This window comes from Pagrus major, chromosome 13 (genome assembly GCF_040436345.1).
Source record: "Pagrus major chromosome 13, Pma_NU_1.0".
Taxonomy (NCBI): Eukaryota; Metazoa; Chordata; class Actinopteri; order Spariformes; family Sparidae; genus Pagrus; species Pagrus major.
This window is the reverse complement of record NC_133227.1, coordinates 17,383,811-17,399,573: the sequence shown is the minus strand read 5'-3', so window position 1 is coordinate 17,399,573 and position 15,763 is coordinate 17,383,811. Positions and strand designations below refer to the sequence as shown.

Here is a 15,763-nt window from a genome sequence, read left to right as displayed (position 1 = left end):
AGACCAGACTTTCCACTACTAATATAAAACTGGAGTCTTATAATACAGGCAGTAAAAATCACCCCTAGGAGTTACCTTCATGACAGATACACACAGCTGATGTGTTGTTGGTTAAAATGGCGATCATGTGTTTATGTTTCTTTCAGGGCATTTACCATCATCTGACAGCTGCATTTCTTTTGCTGGTGAAGTTAAACAAGACAAGGTAGTGCCTGAAAACAGAGCAGTCAGTCCCAGTTGTCAGGAATGTTTTGCTGAGGTAGATGAGCCAGGAGGTCGGCAAACTAACTCTGCTGCTCCACGTGGCATCCTCAAGCGCTTGTCCACTTCTAGCTCAACAGACTCCCTTTTCTCTCGCCTGGACCCACAGAGTGCAGTTAGCCTGGATTCTCTTACTGAGACCTTGATAGACAGGAAGCAGGTGAGGTTCAGCTCCACTATTGGTCAGACCAGAGTGGAGTGGCAGGATGGGAAGGAGCTGGGAGAGCACAGTTTGCTGGACATCGACTCCATCGCTCCATTTAGGCTGGAAAATAATAGTGACCTTGAGAATACCGTCAGTACCACTGTTGGCACATGTAGGCCTGTATTCAGACAGGGTCAAGTGGATTCTCAGGAAGATGTACTCAAGTGCAAAAATGAGGCATACCTCCGAGAGCAAGAAGCTGGCCAACACCAGGTCCTTGGTGGTAAGATTTCTTTGTTTTTAATCAATGAGTCAACTAAACAGCCATTAAATAAGTCACACAAACTAACAATGACAGAGATATTTACAAGCATGTACAAAAAATAATGTTCTCATGTATCCTGCTTGTGCATGTTCTTGCATGCAATAAATGTGTGCATTTATGTATGACTGCTTATAGAGACTATTAAGAATAGCAAAAATATTATTGGGCTCTACTGCACCTTGCTTTGGTCTGTCACAGAATTTTGAGATATCTCATGCCATGTGTTGGGCTTCTTCATTGGTTTATTGTTTGTCTGTGAAATGAAGTGTGGCATTGCTCCCAAAGTATAAGAGTGGGGCTTAAGTGCGGCCTTAATAATCTGCTAATTAAATTTGGTCCACAATTGGAGCTCATGGCTTATTAAGAATAATAATTCATCCTCTGCTGGATGGATAAATTCTGCATTGAAAGCAGAAGGAGAACTCAGCCTTAAAGCAGCATTTTGTAGAAATGTGTATTTTGAGCATTCTGAGTGCAACACAACTGTTGTAAATACATGTGCCAGGTTTCTTTAACAATTTGTCAGATTTAATGTAATGTTACGTGCTAACTACAAATAAAACTCAGCTTGCATGACAGTGACATGTCTTATAAACCTATGCCCTCTTGAAGTAAAGAAGCATGCTTAGGCATTTTTTGCAGTAAAAGTTTACACTAGCACTGCACACAACTGAACAGTAACAGCATGGCAAGCTAACATAACTTGTCCAGAGACGGGAACTATCAATAAGGGGCTGCTTGCCTTATGATCAAAAACTAGTGAGCTGATAACTTGTTGCTGATAACACAGCCAAACATCAAGCAAGTGCAAGTACAGCATACAGGATAACTTAGCAAGCCAGCTAATATTACTTACTATTCAAGAGCAACAAGTTCAGCTCTGCATCTGTCTGCAGCCTTTTATTTAGCAAAGCTGTTGCCAGTCTTAGATTTACTCTCGTCTCTTGCTCGATGCCTTTTTGTGGTTTTATCACATATTTAAAATTATTTTGCTGCCATAGGTATTTGTAAAAAAAAAAAGACAATTGGTGCACTCGAAGTTTTGCAGCCATTTCATTTCAGTGTCAGTGGGTCAGATCTGCTAGCATATGCATCACTGTTTGCCACAGTCTCTTTGTTATACTACCACTTAGGGACACCAAAATTGCATGTTTTTTTTTTATTCTATTCATGGTGACTTTTTAACAGTGCACGAAGAGTAGATGACTCTAATTATACTGTGCACTGTTTAGCGGATATAATGTACTGTACATGAGTAATCGAATGGTGGTTGCTGTCTTTGCAGATGTCTCAGAGCCCTGTCATTCGGAGTTCTTAAGCCCAGTAGTGTCTGGGCTCGTTTCTGCTGAGCAGGAGTCAGGTTCACCTGTTCACTATGCTCAGGCTAAGGCCATAGACTGGCCAACCGGACACATCATCCATGACCAAAAACTACCTGAACAAAGCATTGAAAGTTCTGTTGAGGTCACCTCAGATACTAAACCATCAACTAATGGCAGCTCAGAGGGTTCATCGTATGCTTTTGCAGCAAAGCCTAGACGAGGACAACTTGGATTTTTTGGAAGTGAGAGCGTTAAACCTGTTGAGGTACAGAGTACACAGAAAGAAGATGTGAAGATATCTAAACCTATAGAACAAGGCAACACCCAGAATTTCTGCCAAGGTCCTGCAGATACAAACATGGATAAACCTATAAGTGTCAAACAGGAAGTTAAACCCTCTGAGGTCAGAACACTGCAACTTACAGCATTGCAGAACACTCCCTTTAAAGAAACAGTGACCTCAGTGGAAGCTCAACAAGAGGCAACGGAAGGCGGAGTTGTTCAGCCTCTAGAGAGACTGTCTAATCTAAAAGCTTTCTGGGAGAGAGAAAACACTGGTCCCAAAATAATATTTACCAGAGAAGAGGCAAGGCACACTGACATTGCCAAGAGTGGAGCTTCACATGGTCCTCAGACTATCTCTGATGTGGTGAGCATAGGCAACAATATCTCACATCAACTGGAAATGGCAGTGGAGGATACTGCTTTCACATCCCAAGAAAGGAGTTTGTCACCACAGACTGACTGCAGCCTCAATTTATCTAAAGAAGATGGTACATATAGAGCAAATCCAGTCATCATCTATGATGAGACGGATGACTCTCTAACAGGTTCAGTTACAGAGTTACAGATTCCTGAACCACTGGATAGTGTCATCACTCCTGCGCCTTCCTCTGTAGCCATCAACACCCTAAAGCAAGAGGGGGATTTTCCTGTTTCCTTTCCCTGGCAGTCCACTTCCAGTCCTCAAGAGGACAAGCCAGCCAAAATCACTGAGCTGAAACATTTCTGGGAGAAGGAATATACAGAACTATACAGGACCCAGAATAATTGCAGCAAGCATAAAGCCCCTATCAGTTCAATACTCAGTAACAAAGTGGTTTCCCCTAAGTTTGATCTGAGAACATCCTCAGATGGCAGAGATACGTCTGAGGGAGAGGCACAAACATCTCCATACAAAACTAAGTCTAATGTTTTGAAATCATTCAAAGTAACAGACAAGGGTTTTGTTTGTCAGAGTTCAGACAGATCACAGCTGAGGAGTTCTGGTAGTACTGTAGATATGCAGTCAACATGTCATCAATACCAGGTCAAGGCTGATACAGAAGCTCAAGAAAGGCCCCTCAGTCCTAGTAAATCCCAAACTTCAATATCAAAGGACCAGGATGACGAGGTCAGGAGGAGTCCATCTAAGACCTGCCACCCAAGGGTCCTACCTAGAGAATCCTCCAGTCCCAAGAGATCCAGACTGGAATGCTCTCCCCTGAAAACATTTCCAATAAACATCGACCCTCAAACTAAGGATGCTGAAGAGCATCATTGGAAGCCAACAGCAGCGCCAAGACAGAGGAAGAGTCCCACTCATGAAGCAATGCAGACAGTGATGACAGACAGTAAACCTAGCAAAGACATCATCTCATGTCCTCTCCCTTTACATCAAGAGGACAGAGCAACTTATTCTGGTTATGATAATAGTTCAAGCCCCACTACTTCAACACCATCCAAACGAACCTCAGAGAAGAAGTTGGGGTCATTCACACACCTTGTCAGATCATTCATCCCTCAGGATTATCAACACTACCTCGGGCCACAGGAAACATGCTATGTTCCCACTTTTGACCAAGACAAAGCTGCTGCTGCTGAGAGTGATACCCTACACAGACCACAAAATGCCCTCAAAGACTTTGTGGGAAACCAGAATTCTCCAAGGGGCAGTTCTTGGATTGTGCAAAATAAAGATGGAAACTCCAGCCACAACACAAGAACTACGGCCTGGTCTCTGACTCGGGCAAGTTCAAGCAGTGAGCTTTTGAATTCTCTCTCCATGTCTATTTTTTCAAGACAATGATTGAGCAATGGAAATCAGAATGATGTTTTCATGAAACAAATCACTTCAAATTAACATATTAGCATTACATTAGCTTTGGACATGGACATTCACTATTCAGTCTGATTGAAATCATTCTGCCTAGAGATTCCAATTTAACTGTTTACATGGGCGCTAAATAAAGTGATCAGATAACATGTGCGTAACCATGGCCCAAAATATTTTAATCAGAGTATAACTTTTTTGACATACATTTTTATTCTGATTGGGCTATAATTCTGATTATTAGTGGAATATTAGTATCCATGTAAACACAGCTAGTGAGTCAGTTTGAGAATTAGTATATTTGCCTTGACAAATTCCTTGATTTCAAAATTCTTGTACTGTATTTCTTTGCACAATCTGCTGTTCAATTGTGTTATTTTATTATCATTTTTTTTAATATTCCCTGTTTGTTCTCTTCAAGTGTACTGGAGAACAAATGTTTATATTTAAACCTCCCTTTAAAAAGTAGACAACTATTTAGTTTAAAATTAAATGTAGTAAATCTGAAATTGTGTAAATCTGCCTTGACTCTATTTTCCAGAGCTGACTTTGTTTCATTTGTGGCAGGTTATGATGAGACTTCTAGTCCCATTATGTCAGCTCTGAAACGATTATCTGCAAGGAGCATGTCCTCATCCAAAAGTCTGGAAAACCTCACCTCACAAACAAGTAGCCCAACTCTTTCTTATTCGCATTCTGTACTTCTTTACTACAGCTGATGGTCATACAGCTTTATTTTATTGCCAGTTCATTATTTCATCATACATGATATAATTTTACAAGGTATGTAAATAATGCTGTCTCATAGTGCTACAACAAACTTATCCAAGTGTGAATGATGGCTAGCATGTAGTCTTCTCTTAAAATCAGTTTACAACACTTTTCCAACTCAATTATCTAGTAATTGTAAGAGATTGAAAGTCATATCTATCTTCCAGTTTCTTCTCCACCATCAGCCTTTACTCCCTCCAACTCAGAGCAGATGAAAACCAGCATGTCAGTGACTGTTCTTCAGCAGGAGGAGGTAAAATTGCTCTTGACTGACTCTCACAACTCACAAAAAAAATGACATCTAGTGTTAAACATCTGCACCACAATTAGTGAACTAATATGTCTGCCAACTTTACTTCTCACATAATAGATAAATGATTGAAATTCTCTCGTGACTGATTTTTTACATTTGTGTTTAACTAACATTCCGGCTCTTTTGTTTTTCTTTGATATTTTCAGACAGACAGTGACAGTACTTTTGAGACCAGCCTGGGCTGGAGAAGAAACACGGGCAGCTCCATGTCTAACATAAGTCTCTCCTCGGGAATGGTCTCCATGTCATCTGTATGTCCACATGCAGCTCACTATATAGTATATGTTTTGGGTAAAAAATACACTGTTTAATCCTATTAGGTCTGAATTTTTTAATTGTTGATTATTTTTGGTCATGTGACTTCACATAATCTACTACTCCAAGGCAGGATAAGGCAGATGATATTCAGCATTTTTTTTCTTGTCTAAAATTCAGAGACCCAAACCAACAATGTGACAGTGCATCTATTAATAGTTTACTCCCTTCCCTGTCGTGTCTCTCAGCTCCAAGCCCAACAAATTTTTTTTTAAAGCTTGCCACTTTAGGGAAAATTAATAAAAGACAGGTCTGGGTTTAATCATTGCTGGTTTTGGCCTTCAATAGGATTTGATGACCATAAAACAATACAGAGAATATCATCAGACTCATTCTTTAATTAAAAAAGAAGCTTCATTTGGGATTTTTTTGCTTGTACCACTTGTGTTAACAGTGCCCACCAGAATGAACAAAAAATGATGTAGCAGCTTTAAGGAAAAGAAAGGCAATCAATGAGTATTTTTTCCTACAAATTAATGTAATCATTCTCCCATTGCACAAACAATTAGTTAAACCAGAGAGGTTGATGTTTTCTCTGTTATGTGTTTTTGTGAATGAGCAGGTCAGTGGCAGCATCAGCAGCATTTACCCTGTAGATGTTGGTGACATTGAAATCCAAGGAAGCATCCAGTTTGCTGTGAACTACATCCAGAAACTTGGAGAGTTTCACATCTTTGTGGTACACTGCAGGGATCTGGCCGTGGCTGAAACCAAGAAGAACCGCTCTGACCCGTGTGTGCTTGTTATATGACTGTATGATCCAAATGGTGGTAGAACCTTAGTTAGTTTGTGTATTATCCTTTTCGGAATTTCTTTTGTGTCTATGGCAATTGTTTAACAAAAACAACCACAGCATTACGACAATAACAGTCAAAGACAGACATTTAACAGCAAGTGTTTTACATCATCACCAACAATAAAGAATATAAATATACCAAAATGTATACACAAACCTCATATCACAAGAATTTTTTTAACAGAGCTATACTGGAAGGTACAAAGGATTGCTGGGCATGTGCTCCTTTTACATAATCAATTACTGTTCCTAAATATTTATGTTCATTTACTGTATAAACATATACAGTCTTGATCGATCAATACACATATTGTACCCTGTATGTCCCTCTTCTCAAAGATAATTTCCTTAGTTTTGATAATACTTATCTGAAGAGAACTTGCATGACACAAATTAACAAACTCACCTACACATACAGTAAGGCACATCATCCAGTGATATTTTATGGTATAAAGGTTGGAGGAAGGCCACTGGCAGATCAGAAAAGTCCTTGTCAAATAGCTGCTACCTGCTGCCATTTGAAGACTTTCTAATATTTCACTGTTGTAGTGAACAGAAATGTAACTCCAATTTCTTTTTACAGGTATGTGAAATGTTACCTTCTTCCTGACAAAACAAAGTTAGGTAAGAGAAAAACCACTGTGAAAAAGAAAACACTAAACCCCAACTACAATGAAATCCTTAGGGTAAGCATTCCAGATTTAGTCTTTTACAAAGTTATCATCACATGCATTCCATATTTTACAAGCATATTTTGTTGCCTTCTTCTATTTTCACAGTTTAAAATCATAATGGAGGTGCTGAAAACTCAGAATTTGAACATCTCGGTATGGCACAATGACACCTTTGGGCGGAACAGTTTCCTGGGCGAGGTGGACTTTGATTTGTCAGAGTGGGACTTCAGTAACACAGAGATAAATGAATATGCATTAAAAGCCAGGGTAAAGGCTTAATTTTTGTATGCAGCCATTTTGTATTATAGAAGTGTTTTAATTAGACATGTATTCACCTCAGCTCAATCCTTAAGGTCTCAGCACAAACTTCAACATTGTCTCCCTCACATCTGATGGACAGCAGAGGACAGATGAGAGTTGCCCTGAGATTCCTGCCGCAGGCGTCCCACAGTGAGTTGATGACACCTCAGTTTTTATCAATTCTTTCCTTCCAGTTTTGTCTTTTGTCACTTATCGTGGTCTGTATCTGTAACTGTAACTGTATCCACAGGTAAGAGAACATCTAGGATGGAGACTGGGGAGGTGCAGATTTGGGTGAAAGACTGCAAGAATCTTCCTCCAGTCAGAGGAGTTATTATCGACCCTTTTGTGAAATGGTAGGATGTCCTGAAAACTGTCAGGTCACTGAGTATGGACACCACAGACTTCACATTCACTAGTATCATCCACAGATCCACAAGTATCATCCTCAGACCTTGAAGATGAAAAGTTGTCAAAAGCTTTCGCCTCCAATTTACCTGGGGGGCGTGGCGGTGCGGTCAATTTTGCTGCTTTGCCATTGTAACAGGCATCTCCATGTATGGTGTGTGTTGGACACGAATTGTCCACTAGGTGGCACTGTTGTGTTTTGGGTCACACGTATCCCATTTAGGTAGGAACCTTTCCACAGGCAACGGGCGAGCACACATCTGGCCGTGCGCCCTCCAACGGCGCCACGGCCCGACGTATGTGGGTCGAGGGCCCGTTCATCACTGCTTACAGTTTTAATTATTTATTTAGTTTTGAACACTTTGTGTTTCCATACATTGCTAAGTTTTTGTAAGCTCTGCCCAAAGAATAAATGCATTTTATCTCCTTTATTTCTGCTGCAGCACCGTACTTCCTGACACAAGTCGGAAAAGTCGACAGAAGACACGGGTGGTGAAGAGGACAGCCAACCCGATGTTTAACCACACGATGGTGTACGATGGCTTCCGACCAGAGGACCTCAAAGAGGCCTGTGTGGAGATCACAGTCTGGGATCATGACCGACTGAACAACCACTACATTGGGGGTCTGAGGCTTGGGCTAGGGAACGGTGAGATCCAACTTCCCTGTAGTAAAGATTCCTTTTTTTTTTTTTTTCTTTTCTTTTTTCACACATTTTTTCCCCCTACCTCACTTCCTTTGCCTCACTTCCTTACTTCTCCTTTCCCCATCACTCATTGGTTCCATACACTCTTGGCCACACCTTGTTACTTGATTAAGTTCACATGCGAATTACCTATTTAATGACTGCACACCCACTCATTCACTCTTTTCACCTTCACATAGGACAGCAGTATTGGTAAAAGGAGTTCCTACTCTTAGTTCTTTTCTTACATCAATTCTTGTTTAACTGAGAACTTAATTTAGCCAATACTTTATTTCAGATGCAACAGTCCATGTGTGTTTTTCTGTGCTCCAATTTATTTAATTAATTATTTGATTTTTATAAAAAAGAAGATTAAAGTATACTGAACCTGTTTCAGTTTCTTGAAGACGTTTCACCTCTTATCCAAGTAGTTCGAACTAGCAGAGAACCAGGGGAGTTGCAGGCTCTTAAACTCTGTGTGGGAGTGTCCTTACAGAGTCGTTAAGGACACGTGTGAGCTCTGAGTTTCAGAGTCATTAGGGCCACTTGTGGGTCGTTGACCCAACCGGCCTTCATGTGGGTTGCTCAGGCTATGTGAGCCCAGGTGTGAATGGTTGTTAAGCTGTCTTTGGAGGGAACTCAGTACTGCATTGTAGGTGGGTGATAAGTAATGTCTTAGGCCACCTCCTCTGTTCAAAGACAGTCGTTCCAGTTCGACACAGATGGATTCTTTTACTCCTCTTTCAAACCATCTGTCTTCTCTGGCCAAGATGTTTATATTGTTGTCCTCAAAGGAATGATTTTTCTCCTTCAGATATAAGTGGACAGCAGTGTCTTGACCTGAGGAGTTGGCCCTCCTGTGTTGTGCCATTTGTTTATGGAGAGGTTGTTTTGTCTCCCCAATGTACAAATCTGTGCAGTCCTGGCTGCATTGAACAGCATAAACTACATTACTCTGTTAATGCCTGAGTGTTTTGTCCTTAGGATGGACAAGTTTCTGCCTTAGCATGTTGGTAGGTTTAAAGTGAACCGGGATATGATGTTTATTAAAGATCCTCCTGAGTTTCTCAGATGTTCTTGTGACATAAGGAATGATGATGTTGTTACGTTTTCTCGTCTCCTCCTCTCTGTCTGCTCTGGATCTTTTAGTGGTTTTGACAAAGGTCCAGTTTGGGTAGCCACAGGTTTTAAGTGCTCCCCTGATGTGCTTCTGTTCCTTCTCCTTCCCCTCTGACTTAGTGGGCACGGTCTCAGCCCGATGGTTTAGGGATCTGATGAACCCCAACTTGTGCTCCAGTGGGTGATGAGAGTTGAACAGCAAGTACTGATCTGTGTGTAGGTTTTCTGTACAACTCAATGTTGAGGCTTCTGTCTTCTTCAGTGTGTACTGCACAGTCCAAGAAGGGCAGACTGTCTCCTTTGACATCTTCCTGTTTGAACTTGATGTTATTGTCCTCAGCATTTATATGTTCTGTGAAGGCTTCCACTTCCCTTGCTCTGATTTTGACCCAGGTGTTGTCCACATACCTGAACCAGTGGCTAGGAGCAGTTCCTGTGAAGGTAATCAAGGCTCTGCTCTCAACTTCTTCCGTGTAGAGGTTGGCCACTGTTGGAGACACGGGTGAGCCCATGGCACAGCCGTGCTTCTGTCTGTAGAAACCTTCACTGTACTGGAAGTGTAGGTGGTCGTCAGACAGAAGTCAAGAAAGGCACAAATGTCGTCTGGGGCGAAGTTGGTTCTGCTGGACAAGGTGCTGTCCTGTAGCAGGCGTTTCTTCACCATCTTTACCGCTTCTTGAGTGGTAATGCATCTAAAAAGCGATGTGACATCATAAGAAACCATTGTTTCGTCTGGGTCCAGTGTTATTTCTCTCGCCTTGTTTTGCGAGGCCTGTGAGGTTTTGATGTGGTGTTGAGTGTTACCGACCAAAGAAGCTAGGATACTGGCTAAGTGCTTGGATATGTTATAGGTAACTGAGTTGATGCTGATGTTGATTGGTCTGAGTGGCGCTCCCTCCTTGTGTATCTTGGGGAGTCCATAGATACATGGGATGGCTTCCCCCGGGGTACAGTCTGTAATATAATGGTCTGTCAATGGCTTTGTCCTTTTCCAGTTTTTGCAGATATTCCATAATCTTCTTTTTGTAGCCACTGGTAGGATCGCGCCTCAGACTCTCATAGGTGTTAGTATCACTAGGCAGATCACCGTGCATCTCCCTTTGCCTGCCGGCAAGATGGTGATGTTCTGGTCTCTTTTGAGTGATGCCAGGGCCTTCCTTTCCTCAGTAGTGAGCTCTGAGGGGGATGCTTTTGCATTAGCAAGAGCAGCTGATACCTTCAGCCGTAGCTGTTCTGCCTCTGTGTCTGCCGACTCTGTTGCTGTGATGAGATCTACTACCGGTATCTGTTCTGGAGTTACTGCAAAGTTCAGTCCTTGGCAAGGACATCCCTCTCTGGTTGGGTGAGCTCTCTGTTTTTCATGCACTTCTCTTGTATGTCTGGATGTGCTGTGTTGTTGATGTCCTTATTTCTCTAGGTGAGAGCTTCTGTTCTATGCAAGTTGTTTTGACGTGTCTGTAATGTTAATTTTAGTGTCTTCTGTTCCTTACCCTTAGTGTGTTGTGATGCTTGTGCCTTCTTAAGAAACTTGGAGACACTTTCCAGGACTTTGCTTGGTTACAGTAATGTTTGTTCCTCAAATGTCTGGTCAGTCTTAGTAGTGAGTGCATCGTTGATGAAATTAATCTGTCGCACTCTTTCATTGAGTAGCTGGTTTTGAGCCTTCTGAAGGATCCTTGTCGCTCTGTGTCCTTTCACAGTGGAACCCAGGTGTAAGCTCTTAGGAATTATCCTGTGTTACCTGCATCTCAAGTTGAAAGGCAGGTTGTTCCTGTAATCAGCCAGCTACCATGACCTGGATGACTGAGAACCTTCATCAGCATTTCCTGTGGTAGTGTCATTTGTCCTTTTGGCCCTGATAATCTCACCAGGTCTCTATTGTAAATAAGTTTGAGGTGTTAAGCATGTCCTTCCTCGAGAGTGGGCAACCTCTCTAGTCTGGATGGCATCACTATGATAGATTTGTGGTTGTTAAGTGGAGAGGAATCAGTTTGTTTGAAAACAGACTGTGATGACCTTGTTGGGGAATCTAACTTTGCTGAGCTGTGTCCGCTACATGGAGAAAGATGATTGATTGAGCCTAATATAAAGGTTGTCAATGAGCAAAGACCTGTGATTGGCCAAAGTCTACTGTCATGTCTAAGACCAATTGAATTGGAATATGTTGAAAGATTATTATGAATTTTTTGTACAAAAACATCAAAAGTAAACTGCTTACCGCATCTTTAAACTCCCATACATACATATCAGTGAGAAGATCACAATAGATTGTATGAGGGATCTTTGAAACAACACCATCAACTATCTGTCAACATTTAAACATTATATTATTGTGGTATTTATATAGAAAATACAACCTCTGTTACCCTGTCTTGCTTATTGGCTCAGTGTTCCCACCAAAGCTTAATTTCTTGTCAGTATAAATGCGTTACATGGTCAGGTACTGATGATAACATTTTACAATAATGTACACAAAAATTTGAGAAGTTAATAAGTGAGGAATGAATCAGGAAATATAAATAATTAATGAATCGCAATGAGTAATTCCTGTAATAACTGTAATATGAGGACTATACAGTAGGTAAATCAAATCAAATCAAATCAATTTTATTTATATAGCCCACAATCACATTGCCTCAGTGGGCTTTACCATGTGTACAGTGAAACAACACCTTTTGTCCTTAGACCTGCGATTTGAGTGAGGAAAAACTTGCCATATTGAGAAAAAAAAACCTTTAACAGGGAAAAAAGATTGAAGAAACCTCAGGAAGAGCCACAGAGGAGGGATCCCTCTCCCAGGACGGACAGACATGCAATAGATGTCGCATGTACAGAACAGAACAACAAAATCACAGTTTACAAGTTGCATTGACAGAATATCTGATATAAATTATAATATATGTAAAGTGTGTGGATCCAGGAGACGACTGAGCAGGCCGAGGCATCACCAAGTGGTGTTGGAGCCACATGACCTCCTCTCCACCATGGTGACCTCGAAGAGGGCAGGACACACAGGATAATTAGCAGTAAAACAGAAAAGATCAGAGTGAAGAGGCATCAACTTTTACAGAATTACAGATATAAGGAGAGTGAAACAGAGGAGAGCAATGATCCAGCGGAGAGGTAGATGGTCCCAGGGGCCCGTGGTCCATCAGAAGGGAGCCTAAATGAAAAGAGAGGAGGAGGACGAGGAGGACGAGGAGGAGGAGGAAGCTATAAACAGTGAGAGAGCGACAGCTTGCAGCTTGTGGGGACAGAAAACAAAAGAAAAGTTAGAGAAATGCGATGTTAATCAGAAAAGCAGATTGTTTCTCGTCGGCACGACAATGTGAATTCTAATACTATAGGTAACTCATTGAGACTGAGACCAACCCAGCGACGAAGGCTAAGTCAAAGAAGTGAGTTTTGAGTTTAGATTTAATGGCGTCAATAGAGCCAGATTGTCTGATGTCAGCTGGGAGGTTATTCCAGAGGAAGGAGGCCCGATAGGAAAGAGCCCTGCAGCCAGCTGACTTCTTAACATTTGGAACCGTCAGGAGCCCTGAATTTTGAGAGCGTAATGCTCTCAAAATGCTAATGTTGGAATATATGGCATAATGAGATCTGACATGTACGACGGGGCAAGGCCGTGTACAGTTTTGTATGTCATCAGCAGCACTTAAAGTCTGATCTTATATGTATTGGGAGCCAGTGCAGTGAGGCTAGGATTGGTGTAATAGGATCAAATTTTCTTGTACGTGTTAAGACTCCAGCTGCAGCATTCTGAGCCATCTGAAGACCTTTAGTGTTCTCACGCCGAAGACACGAAAATAAGGCATTGCAATAATCCAGCCTAGACAAAACAAAGGCATGAATCAGGATCTCTCTATCAGCCGTGGACAGGAAGGACCTAATTTTAGCTATGTTGCGCAGGTGGTAAAATACGATCTGGGTAATTTCTTTAATGTGGTGATCGAAAGAGAGGGTAGAATCAAATGTAACACCAAGATTCTTGACAGTTGAACTTTGAGAAATAACACAGTCAGTGTTTCCTACACATTGACTAATTCGTGGTGGTGTGCCACAGAATCAACACTGACCGCCACATATTGCGTTTTGTTTTTTTTTTGTTTTTTTTAATGCTACTTAAAAACGCAGCTGATTCCTTCAGCTGCATTTTCTTTCCCTGCTCTCCCTCCGTCTATCTGTCACTCACGTGTCTCACTCACACAGCCACTCCCTCCGTGCACACCGCGTGTGTCTCCATGAAAACGAGATCATCCATTGAAGTAAGAGCGTGGAAGTTTGATATTTGTGCAGACGGCTGGCGAAAGTCAAGAGTTCACGAAAGTTTGGCTACTATATCAATAAATATTTAGGTAATGATTAGTTCATAATTATATGTGAATCAACATACTGACCACTTTCTCCGTGAGTTGTTCCTGATTAACTATCAACCAGCCACTGAGTGAAAAAAACTAGTGAAGACTCTTTAATTACTAATAACTTAAGCGTTAGTTGCTCTTTTTGTGAACCTTCAAGTTACATTAAGTGAAACATAGTAGACTTACTAAAGCAACATTATGTAGAAATTGGCATTTTGTGCAATTTGGCATCCCCCACAGTTTCTGAGTGCAACACCACTGTCTTACATACAAATCCTGCATCTGTGACAATTTGTCAGGTGCGATGTAGGTGCTAACTACAAACAAAAGTACACTACTCAAAATTAGTTATGGGATATTGGGATATGGGTGCATATTTGCATGTGCATGGATATGCAATAAAAGTCAAGTGAAATGTGTACCAAAAATATTCGCAAAACACAAAATTAAGATTCAGATATGTCACAGAATAAACAATTAAGTGAAACATATCCCAATATCCCTTGCTAATTTTGAATAGGGTATTTACATCATAACAATGTCATATCCTGAAAACCTGTATCTTGAAGTAAAGAGATTAGACTTTATAACGCTGTGATCCTACCCTCTCACTGAAATTACATAGTTTAGAAATAAGTGACAGGGGGGTGAAGTGGCTGTGACAGAGACACCATTCACCCTCTTACAAGACACTGTACCATCAAAATGATTTTGACGCTGTTATTTTAAGGTTAAACCTGCCATTCAAACTCAGTTTTATGTACCACTTTACTTGAAGGTGCACAGAAGGAGTAACTAATGATTAATTAAGTAGTAATTAATTAGTCATCACAAGTATGTTGGTCATTCAGCGGCTGGTTCATAGTTAATCAGGAATAGCTCATGAAGAAAGTGGTTAGTATGTCAATTCACAGATATTTATTTACTAGTCATTACCTAATCATTCAATAATATTATATCTCTGTCTGTTTTTAGTAACTCATCATTATCTACTATATAGTCCTCAAATCACAGTTATTCAGGAATTACTCATTAACAATTCATTGATCATTGATTTGTCCCGATTCATTCTTTACATGTTCTATTATAACTACTCACATTTTTGTGTTCCTTTTTATTATAAAGTACCAACGTCTGTCCACAGCTCTACTTCTTATACTTACATCCTGTGAATGTGTAAGTGATGATTTTCTGAAGTCAATAACCTAGAGCTTTGGTTTTAGAAATGTTCAGACTCAGTGACACACCATTGTACAAGGTGATGGAATTTTTCGATTTCCACACACTCCCATCACAGTGGGGGTCATTCCAACATGACTTTCAATTATAACCTTCAATTCAATTCAAACTGTTTAATTTTCAAATATTTCTGTGCAGGAAAGAGCTACGGGGCAGAGGTGGTTTGGATGGATTCAACGACAGATGAAGCACAACTATGGCGGAGGATGTTACAGTCTGATGCTGAATGGGTGGAGGATGTTTTACCTCTGAGAATGTGGTGATGGCAAAGAGCATGACAAAGTGAGATTGTACAAAATGTGTGATACAAGTGTTGAAACTTTATGGGAGCACACTGTATGTACATCGGGATGAATTTACAAACTGTACACTTTTAGTGGAATGAACTGATGATTATTGTACGATAAATTAATACACAATGTACTTTAATTAATATAGTCCAAGTTGAATTTGCCTCTCAAAAACGTAATTATTCATAAAATGATATAAAATAGGGTAAGGGTATAATCATCACTGATAAAACATACACATTGTTTTGATCTGAAGATATATTTGATCTGAGCACTGATGATTTGTATATGGTCATGTTGTTCTCTAATGTGATTACTGCATCAAGCAATTCTATCTTTAATAA

The 15,763-nt window shown here is 40.6% G+C and overlaps 1 protein-coding gene across 1 annotated transcript; it reads left to right on the top strand.

The window, feature by feature from the left end:
- Nucleotides 1-449: 449 nt before the first annotated feature.
- Nucleotides 450-15,763, top strand: LOC141006862 (uncharacterized). The gene is made up of 12 exons (XM_073479135.1): nt 450-689; nt 2,017-4,074; nt 4,713-4,814; nt 5,084-5,169; nt 5,376-5,480; nt 6,107-6,276; nt 6,924-7,026; nt 7,120-7,281; nt 7,368-7,464; nt 7,565-7,670; nt 8,166-8,371; nt 15,268-15,763. Exons 2-12 carry the CDS (start codon nt 2,412-2,414, stop codon nt 15,390-15,392), a joined length of 2,925 nt encoding a protein of 974 aa, XP_073335236.1. The 5' UTR covers nt 450-689; nt 2,017-2,411; the 3' UTR covers nt 15,393-15,763.

What these genes read in the sequence shown, in the direction of transcription:
- LOC141006862 (XM_073479135.1), top strand. Translation starts at nt 2,412, where the DNA reads ATGGATAAACCTATAAGTGTCAAACAGGAAGTTAAACCCTCTGAGGTC. An exon ending in AATATGCATTAAAAGCCAGG is followed by an intron (nt 7,282 to 7,367) that starts GTAAAGGCTTAA and finishes TCAATCCTTAAG; the next exon opens with GTCTCAGCACAAACTTCAAC. An exon ending in ATCGACCCTTTTGTGAAATG is followed by an intron (nt 7,671 to 8,165) that starts GTAGGATGTCCT and finishes TTTCTGCTGCAG; the next exon opens with CACCGTACTTCCTGACACAA.